Source organism: Priapulus caudatus, unplaced genomic scaffold, assembly GCF_000485595.1.
Source record: "Priapulus caudatus unplaced genomic scaffold, Priapulus_caudatus-5.0.1 Scaffold302, whole genome shotgun sequence".
Classification (NCBI taxonomy): Eukaryota; Metazoa; Priapulida; class Priapulimorpha; order Priapulimorphida; family Priapulidae; genus Priapulus; species Priapulus caudatus.
This window is the reverse complement of record NW_014577363.1, coordinates 155,654-165,891: the sequence shown is the minus strand read 5'-3', so window position 1 is coordinate 165,891 and position 10,238 is coordinate 155,654. Positions and strand designations below refer to the sequence as shown.

Here is a 10,238-nt window from a genome sequence, read left to right as displayed (position 1 = left end):
GTGTGTGTGTGTGTCTGTGTGTGTGTGTGTGTGTGTGTGTGTGTGTGTGTGTGTGTGTGTGTGTGTGTGTCCCGTCGTGCGAGTGTGTGAGCGCGTGTCACATATATAATTTCATACAGACATAGTTTCATACAATTATTCAGTGTCCGAATTAACTTAACAATTATTAACAATTCCTCTTTCTACATATATACAGCAATAGCTACTTATTCTTTTTTATGTATTGGTCAGAACTGCATTGCTCAATTAATTAAACCATTATCAAATACGTGTCAATCCTCGGGAAAAAATACTTGCTTCCGACATGCGTGTTAGCATTCTACTATGCAGTTACACATGAGTAAAACATTAATCCATCGGGAGAGGTGTTGCCGTGAGACAGCGATAAACTGCGCTACCGAGGGGTGGGGGTCGCTATTATTGCTAGGAATGCATCGAGAAACTTACGAGAATGCTGTATCGAGGGAATCACCAGTATCTCTAAAGATTGAGCTGATGTTCAGAGACCTGCCACGCGCAGTATCACTGTGTGCGATCAAGATAAAAATAACATTACGATATCACCAAAAGTTAATAATGCATCTATTATAAATACACATATTCTGTTTTAGTGCATCACGTGATAAATCGTTGAAATTCCATTGGATAACGTCGCAGGTACTATGAAGCAATAGTGCCCGCCTGAGCGGGCACTATTGCTTGCGCGACGCATTGTTATTATAACGCATTGTGTTCACGTCACGAATCTCCTGCGTCAGGACGCCACGCAAGAGTTTCGAATTAATGGCGGTTGTGTTTGTGTCGAGCGTTTTGTTACATCGAATGCACCGGCAAATTAGGGAGTATAAAAAAGGTATATAAGCATGAAAAGTAAACAGAAACACTAATTGTATTTTCATACATTTTATTTTGTACAAATAACACACAAATATACTACTTGCTGGTGCTAGAAATTCGTGACGTAGACAGTTTAATACAAATTGAAATTGTTCGTTTAAGAAACTTTGTCTTATTCACTTCATATTTGCCAAGTAGATTGCAAAGTCATGTGATGCATTAATATATAAATGTTATTACAGTTTTTGTTATACTAATGTATGTGTATTATTAGCGCTTGATATCACGTAGTGAAGCGACAACCATGCACGAGCGGAGCTGCAATAAAGTGTGAACGAACGCACTTCGAATCTCGGAATTCGTGAGATGGAGAAAAGTGCATTAGGCAAGCTAACATTTCAGGTCGATATCCTGCGTGTTTGAGAGAGAGGCGGGGGAAGGCAATGGGGGAGCCGATACCCAGAGAGGGAACCCGGAATGGAGAGTGTCTCAAGTAGCGACTTGCCTAACGCGTATGTATTTCACGGCTTTTATTTTGCCGCGTGAAAAACGTGCAGAGAACGATCGAAGCCAGTAAATCAGTAGGAAGAACGGCAAGGAAAAACTACGAGTATAAAGCTCGCGTACGCCTCCACGTGCCTCGGCCGTCTCAAACACTTCTGAGTTCTCCATTTCACCGGGGCGGGCGCGCCATACATAAATATTTAGAATGTTACTTTGTATCGCAGTAAGACACGGAAGCCCAGCGGCTCATCTCTCAGCGGCGTGTAGCATAAAGAGATGAATGATGAAGTCGTTATGATGATGATGATGATGATGATGATTATGTTGACGATGATGATGATGATGATGGTAATGATGTTGATGAGGAGGAGGAGGATGAGGAGGAGATGGATGAGGAGGAAGAGGTGCAGGAGAAGGAGGAGGGGAAGGAAGAGGAGGACTGGCATGTGATGATGATGATGATGATGATAGATTGATGATAAGATGATGATGATGCATGATGATGATGATGATATATGATGATGAAAATGAGATGTGCAATGATGACGCTCAAGCGCGGAGATTTCCCGATGCGTGCATGCACACCGGTTGTAAAGATTTCACACATTCCTTTTCCGAATTCTAATTGCGTGTAATTTAGCGCGTCACAAGGCGGCGTCCTATGTTAAACGAATGCATTCTTTGCGGTGCTGTGTGTGTGTGTGTGTGTGTGTGTGCTTGTGTGTGTGTGTGTGTGTGCGTTGGTGTGTGGTGTGCTTGTGTGTGTTGGTGGTGTGTGCTGTGTGTGTGTGTGTGTGTGTGTGTGCTGCTGTATGTGTGTGTGGTGCTGGTGTTGCGTGTGGTGTGCGTGTGCGGTATGCGTGTGCGTTGGTGTGCGTGCGTGTGTTGTGTGTGTGTGGTGTGTGTGCTGGTGTTGTGTGTGTGCGTGATGTGCGCTTGTGGTGTTTGTGTGTTGTGTGCGTGTGTGTGCGTGTGTGTGCGTGAGGTGTGTTCGTGAGGGCGCGGTGTGTGTGTGTTTGTGTGTGTGTGTGTGTGTGTGTGTGCGTGTGTTGGCGTGTGTGTGTGTGTGTGTGCGTGTGTGCTGCGTGTGTGTTGTGTGTGTGCGTGTGTGTGTGGGGTGTGTGTGCGTGTGTTTAGTGGTGGTGGTAGCGGGCGACGACGAGGCGTGCGCGGGGTTGTCGAGACTGTTTATACGGCGTGGTTCGGATTGGAACAAATTCCGGGGAAGTGTGTAGTACAGAAGGGAAGAGGAGGAGCAGGTGCGTAGTTAGTGTTGTTGGTGGACGGGTGCGCGAAGGTGCGGGTGGTGGCGCGTTGGTGGGGGCGCGTTGTTGGTGTTAGAGCATGGGTTGGCGGGCGGAGGTGGCGTTGACGGAGTGAAACCCAACGTGTTGACGTGGAGAACAGGAGAGCCATGTACCTACCGGTCGTGCGGCATGGCTACATGTGCCACTGCAAACGGGTAGACAGGCGCCGTTCGCCGGTTGTCTCGCTGGTGAGAGATGAGTTGCGAGTAATCGAGCCTGTAAGGATTGTGGAAAATATGATTTTCGTTGTCGCAGTATAGAAGTGGTTGGGTATAGCCATGCGCCGCGTGTGGTGAGGGGGTGACACCCTGCGGTGCGGTGTGCGTGTGTATTGTGGTGGTGTGTGTCGTGGTGGCTGTGCGCGGCTGCGGTGTGAGAGAAGTGATAGGCGTGTCGTGGGTGCGCACGCGCTGTTGTGCGTGCGTGTGCTGTGCATATTATGTAGATAAGGTAAAACTTTTCCAACAACACAATTGTTGCGTGTGTACCGCATGATCGCTGCCTTCCATTAGAAAAAGCCTCAAACACGGAAGGTATGGCGATACAACCTTTTTACTTTGATAGATCATACCTATTACATACAAATGATTACGAGTTATTTATAAGTTGCCTTAGCCGAACACATTCTGCCATATTATCAAAAATTATAGTTTTTACAGCGCACCGCACGCCACGCACGCACACGCACACACACACGCCAACACACGCACCACACGCACACCGCGCACACACGCAGACCACACGCGCACACGCCACACCCTAGACACATGCTGTGCATGGTGTGTAACCAATAGAGGCACGGAATAGTTCCTGTTTACTGATTACAACATAAATCAATTAATGCATCAGCAAATTAATAACAAATATTGACGAACAAATAATAAAAAAAAAACATTATATAAAATCTCTCAACAATAAAAAAACAATTTGCTAGTAATTCTGTTCTTCTTCATACTGGTATGACATGATCGTTTAGAACAATGGTCCCCTAAGTCAGATAGCTGATTACAAAAGGTAACTTAATACTTCATTAAGAACGTTTTCACAGGTGATACAATAGGGTAGTGTTTTGTTAGGAGTCTGCATCTATAGCGGTAAATAACAGTTGGGAATGATACTAAGTATAAAGAGTCAGATAGGTAGATATAGCTAGCAGTATTTGCCTGCAAACGTTCTAATATATAAACCATACTATAGATATTAATTAATTAAGCTTAGAAGCAGCGGGCTATCTGAGCGCGGAAACTATCTGTATAAAAATATAATATACATGTTTGATTGTATACAAAGCCAACCCATCTATTACTTTTATATATTTTGGCGTTCGGAAACGGTTGTTTCATCTTGATTACACTGCATGTTGGCCTGCTGTAGTTAGACGCGTACACCTCACATTTATCTGTGTATTCTTATATACAATATATCTACACTGTTACGTACAGAATCGATGTTGAGTGTGCTATGTCAAATATAGAAAGGTACTGCTTCTTACACGCGCGGCGCGCGCGTTGAGCGTAATGAAGGCGCGCCGTGTGCCACGCACATACAAGTACGTCGCACTTAACGACAGTAATTCGTACCGTAATTAAACATGTTCAGCTCAGTAAAATCATGACATTAGCATTTGCCTGTAAAGCTTCTTGCGTGCGAAAGGTAATCAATACTCCGAGTCCACTGTGCCTCTCCAGCAGTTGAGATGATGCACGATGGCACATGCATCAGTAGCAAGCCGAGCCCGGCGAAAAGTGATCACGAACGTGGCTGGATCTACTGATTGCCAAGCATGCGCCTGTGTCTGTGTTGCGAAGTGGCGCCGTGAAGAGCCTGCTTGTCAGAGAGAAGTGTTTGTCTCGTTAGAGTATCACAACTTGCGAATCGCCGGACGCACTCGACAAGAGACACGAACGATAGAAACGCACACACACACACGCACGCCACACGCGCACACACACGCACACACACACACACACACACACACACACACACACACACACACACACGACCAACACACACACACACACACACACACACACACACACACACATGCGCACGCACACGACCACCACACGCGCACAGCAGGCACATAAGCACGCCGTACACATTACACGCAAGTAAACGCAACGCGAAGCACACACACCACGCCACGGCTTAATAATGAATCTAAGCCGCCACTAGCGTCGTTACAAGCTCACACACTCACCGTAGATCGTGTTGTCTACGATCAGCGAAGGCTTGAAACGTCGCCGAACAGACGTGTGGATAACGACACTCGTGCTTTCTTACGAAGCGTGCCTGCCATCCTCTGAAGGCATCCTTATCTCCAGCACGCCGATGAATTCTCTGCCTTCATCGTCCTTCAGCTTTCTACAGAATTCTACCGCACGAGCCGAATCGCTCTGTTTGGCTGCGACACTTGGGAGCAGAGGGCTTGGAAACAAACATATCATATGCAAATGCAATGACAACTGGCTGTACGCACGACGTAGTACTTACGCAGGGGAGATAGAGATCGAGTGCAGTGATGGAGAGCGCGAGCATAGGGGAAAAGTGAGCCGTGTGTGAGTGTGTGTGGCGGGTGTGTGTGTGATGTGTGTGCGTGTGTGTGTGTGTGTGATGTGTGTGTGTGTTGCTGTGTGTACGTGCGTTGCGTGCGTGCGAGTGAAACAGAGTGAGAGAGGGGTTAGATGAGCGTGGCAGCGAATGAGAGAAAAAGATGAGAAAATAATTAGAGATTTGGCCTTTAGCAGCAAGAAAACAGACGCTAAGGGTGGGACGGAGAAACAGCATGGTGTTGGGTCAATGAGCTATAGTAAAAGTGAATCGTAACGCATACTCACGTAGCATTGCTGGTAACAAACGTTGACATCACATTGAACATGTAAACGGTATCTGCCGGTCGGGAACACTGGAGCCCGCTGAAAGGCGCGTTAGCAAGTATCTTTCTGTTGTTGGTCCTTCAGAGTCTCTTAATTGACTTAGTCCCCTAACACAACACAAAGCGATAAATAAGTTATATTTCTTTTACCCACATAAGCGATAAATAAAGTTTCAGTTATCTTTTACCAACGTAATAAGCGAATATAAAGTTTACTTATCTTTTACACCAACATAATAAGCTAATATAAGCTTTTACTTATCTTTTACACAACACAATAAGCGATATAAGTTAGAACTTATTCTTTTGCCACACATAAATAAGCCGATATCAAGTATGACTTATTCTGTTTACAAACACAGAAGCGATATAAATCTTGGGGGATTATCATCATTGTTACTTATCCTCATCCTGGCGAGCTGAGACACATGGCGTTTACTATCAGATGTCATAATCATATGCATTCAACTTACCAGCGTTAGCATACTTGTGTGCTAACGTCCTGGGCTAGTCTACGAGCGCTAGCCTGCTAATCTGCTTGCAAGAAATAGAGCTAGACAAATCATTCGGCGCAAATATCACGCCATGTTGTAAGCTCCCGCAGTAATAGCACTAATTGGGATGATTAATGAGTAACAAAATAATATGGATCTAACAATCGCACATATTAGCTGATTAGGTGATCACAATAGGGTAATTGATAAAATGAGATCCATAGCACCGATTTAAATAGCACTTAAAGTGATTACCAGCATAATGATGAATAGGCTATAAACTATGTTAGAGTACAGAATAACAAATGACTGAGATAAATCAGCAGACACGTGACAATAATTGAACGGACGACGACAGCGAATTAAAACATGTTGAGAGATATTGGTCGGAAAATTACACGTATGGCTCATTGCAATTTGATGAATCGACCAGTCATATGTTGACACTCACCCAGTCATTCATCGAATCAGATCAGCCTCTGGTAGGCTCCATCGTGCCGCCACGACAGTTACTCACTTGCAACGAACGTAAGTACAGTCTAAATGTGGGAAGAAATAGAGAGCTACTTGACAGTCGAGGGTATGAAGACGGGTGTGCTCATGTGTGTTTGTGGTGGTGGTTGGTGTGGTTTGGCGGTGGCATGGTGGTTGGTGGGGGTTTGTTCGTGTGTGTTGGGAGGGGTGGGGGTATGTGTGTACGTGTGTGGTGTGTGTGTGTGTGTGCTGTTCGTGTGTTGTGTGCGTGTGTGTGTGTGAATGGTGTGTGTGTGTGTGTGTGTGTGTGCGTTGTGTGTCTGTGTGTGTTGTGTGTGTGTGTGTGTGTGTGATTGTGTGTGTGCATTGGTGTGTGTGTGTGTGTGGTGTCGTGTGTGTGTGTGTGTGTGGGTGTGTGCTGACTGTGTGTGTGTAATGTGTGTGTGTGTGTGTGTGTGTGGATGTGCTGTGTGTGCGTGATAATGTGTGTGTAATGTGATGTGATGATGATGTGCTTTGTCCGGTGTGTGTGTGTTGTATGTGTGCGCGTGTGTGTGTGTGTGCTGGTGTGTGTGTGTGGTGTGTGTCGTGTGTGGTGTGGTGTCGTGTGTGTGTGTCTGTGTATGGCCGCGCGTACTGTAACTTTTCAGATACTGTATGTAGTTTTCGAGTTTACGTATACGGTAATTACAGGAAATGGACTCGGCCATGTTAACCCTACTGTACTTCGAAGCAACGTTGTGCAACGACTTTAACCAACTCACCGTCGTTGTCATAGCTAATGACAAGGGTAGCTGGCTGTCCCACTTCTAGCTCACCAGAGGGAGCTACTGTTGGGTCCTTGCCTTTCACCACGTGCAGGTAGACGGTCGGTGTATCTAGCGTGGGTGGCGTGCGCAGAGATGACGGGTCTTGTTGCTGCGAAGACCTGCTGAGTGAATGGGATAGCCGTGTGTCAATGCTTATTGTGTGCATCGTGTCAAAACATGCCTAATGGAGTTAATATGTATTCGTGCGTGAATGAGCATGCACGCCCCGCGTATTGTCGAGCGTGCGTGGATGCTGCAGGAGTGGACGGGGTGCCGTGCATGCGTGCATGCGTGCGTGCACGTGTGTGTTTGTGTGTGCGTGGCGCAGCGTATACTTTGGTGTGTGTGTGTTGTGTGTGTGTGTGTGTGTGTGTGCTGTGGATGTGTGTGTGTGTGGTGATGTGTATGCGTGTGAGTTGTGTATGTGTGTGTGTTGTGTGTGTGTGTGTGTTGTGTGTGTGGTGTATGGTGTCGTGTGTGTTATGTGTTGTGTGTGTGTGTGTGTGTGTGTGTGTTGTGTTGTTGGCTGCGCGTGCACTGGTACGCCTGTTGTGTGTCAGGGTGTGTCTGCTGCTGCGACGCGCGCGCTGGCGTGCGTGCGTATTTCCTTAAATCAGTAACTAATACTGACTATTAACCAGGGCTCCGTTATTAGCAGTATCATAACTAGTTACGAACACAAACTAAAGCTTGAATGTTGATCATTTTTGCGTATAAGGTGTTTGCTGGCAAACGTGGCGCAAATTTTTAAACATTAGATAATAAATATTTAAATCAAAAGTTTCTAACGAGCCGTCCAGGCGCCGAAAATTTTTTTCCATGCAGATTCGCGACCCAAACATAGATAAGTGTTTTGTACATAAATGAGTGCTTATATATTATAGTTGGATTTATTAGTTAGTGTTAGGGTTCGGTTCGGGTTACTGGTTAGGGTTAGGTTAAGGGTTCCATTAGTCGGCGTTAGGATAGTGGGTATACATTTTACATTGTTGACTTCGAGGGAAGTCGAAAGCTGAACTGGAGTGCGCTGATTGACGCTTAGTTCCGGAACTCAAGTGGGGAAAAAAAATTTTGACGTCCAGTCGACCAGTCATTAGACACGGTCCGTGCTGCTTGTGAGGTCTGCGTGCGTCGCGTGCTTGTGCTGCGCACGGAGAGGTCCGTTTCCTCCTTTAATGAGCACTGCTACTGGCGCTCCACAATGGAATTAGACGCATCGCTTCGATGTCTCACCTGTGTGAGTGGTGTCGGGCGGTTGGCTTGACGTTTTGGCCGGTGCAGGATACGGTGTGGCACGGCCTATGTACGCGTTAGTATGCCGAACCTATTGCCAGCGCATGATAACAATCTTGTTGTGGTATACTTGTCAGCCGTGTCGCTAGTTGTATGCGTCAGGCGTCTGCGAGAAAATAATCGAATTATATTCAGACAAAAGAGGATGGTACAATAATTTAATAATGTTTTAAATGTAAAATTTTCATTATTTATTATGTGTGTATATATATATATATATATATATATATATATATATATTAATCTCTCTCTGTCCCTTCTCTCTCTCTCTCTTCTCTTTTCTTATTTCAGTTTACTTCCTGTCCTTAAACCTTACCCTAACCACAAAATTAGCTTTGCGTCTCTTCATAGAGTGGTTTGGCTGCTCTACGCCAGCCTACCATCTCGTCGCGACCTACAATATTTCCAACACCGACAGACTCAGCCAAGCAATGACACAACATCAAAAAGCAGTGATGCCTTCAGTTTGCAGTGCGCTTCAGGGAAGTGTGGTGGCGATGCGAGCGATGCCACACCTTCCCTCTCTCAAACCACCTTTCCCATCGTGCTCCTCTTCCTCTTCCACCTAAATACGAACCCTACCTAAACCCAAGTTACCCAAAGACTAATCTTTACCCCAACCGCAAGACTGACTTCTACCTGGCTTTACTTTTCACCTTAACTATCAGACAGAAAAGTAAACGCTATTTCTGGAAGTTCTTGTAGACAGCCTACATGCGTAGATGCCCGCATAGAAACACGCGGATGTGTTTAAAGCGTAATTGTAATCTGCCTGGGAAGAATCAACTATACAATGAACTTCTTCTTATTTAAATCAAGGCCGATGTTCCGCCGCTGTACGCGGGCGTTCCCCGCAAGCCGGAAAACGGGTTTTAATGGCAAAAGTAAACATTAATATCTACAGATATAATCACCATCCTTTCTGAAAACAGTTTGCGTACAGTCGAATCTTTATGTGGTTACGTTTGGATAATGAATTCAGCGTCGGTTACAGTACTCTATGCTATTATCTTTGCTAGTAAATACAATTTCTTCGCTTTTCATCGCCGCTTATATGTAAATACGTAATTAATTCACCAGAGAGTGTAGATATGAGTTCTTGTCTTAAATTTGATGTGAAGGGGTAACTTGCCCGATGCGGCATAGTACTTCCAGGGAACTTCCGAGAGCGGGTGTTCGCATCTGTGCGTGCGTGCGTGCGTGCGTGCGTGCGTGTGTGCGTGCGACCCACTTGCTACCTAGTACCCGGATGTACACGGATGATGAGTGAGTACGTATCCGTGAGTTGCTGCGTACGTGCGTACGTGTGCGTGCGTGCGTGTGTGCATGAACGTGCGTACGCGTGCGTGCGTGCGTGTGTGCATGAACGTGCGTACGTGTGCGTGCGTGCGTGTGTGCATGAACGTGCGTACGTGTGCGTGCGTGCGTGTGTGCATGAACGTGCGTACGTGTACGTGCGTGCGTGTGTGCATGACCGTGCGTGCGTGTGTGTAGTGAAACGTGCGTACCGTGTAGCGCTGACGTGCGGGTTGTGCATGAACGTGCGTGCAACGATCCGTGCGTACATGTGCGTTCGTGCGATGCGTGCGTGTGCGTGCGTGCGTGTGTGCATGAACGTGCGTACGTGTGCGTGCGTGCGTGTGTG

General features: G+C 46.2%; 1 protein-coding gene across 2 annotated transcripts in view; it reads right to left on the bottom strand.

Annotated features, from left to right (window-relative positions):
* Window positions 1-6,509: 6,509 nt before the first annotated feature.
* Window positions 6,510-10,238, bottom strand: part of LOC106808763 (hornerin-like) — a 28,036-nt gene continuing 24,307 nt past the window's right edge. Inside the window, exons 6-7 of one of the 2 annotated variants that reach the window (XM_014811607.1) lie at window positions 7,256-7,422; window positions 6,510-6,556 (exon numbers count right to left, since the gene is read on the bottom strand). In XM_014811607.1, the coding sequence (XP_014667093.1) occupies window positions 6,531-6,556; window positions 7,256-7,422 (193 nt within the window). In that variant the 3' untranslated portion in view covers window positions 6,510-6,530. The remainder of the gene's footprint in view (window positions 6,557-7,255; window positions 7,423-10,238) is intronic. The other variant, XM_014811608.1, reaches the window with a different exon arrangement.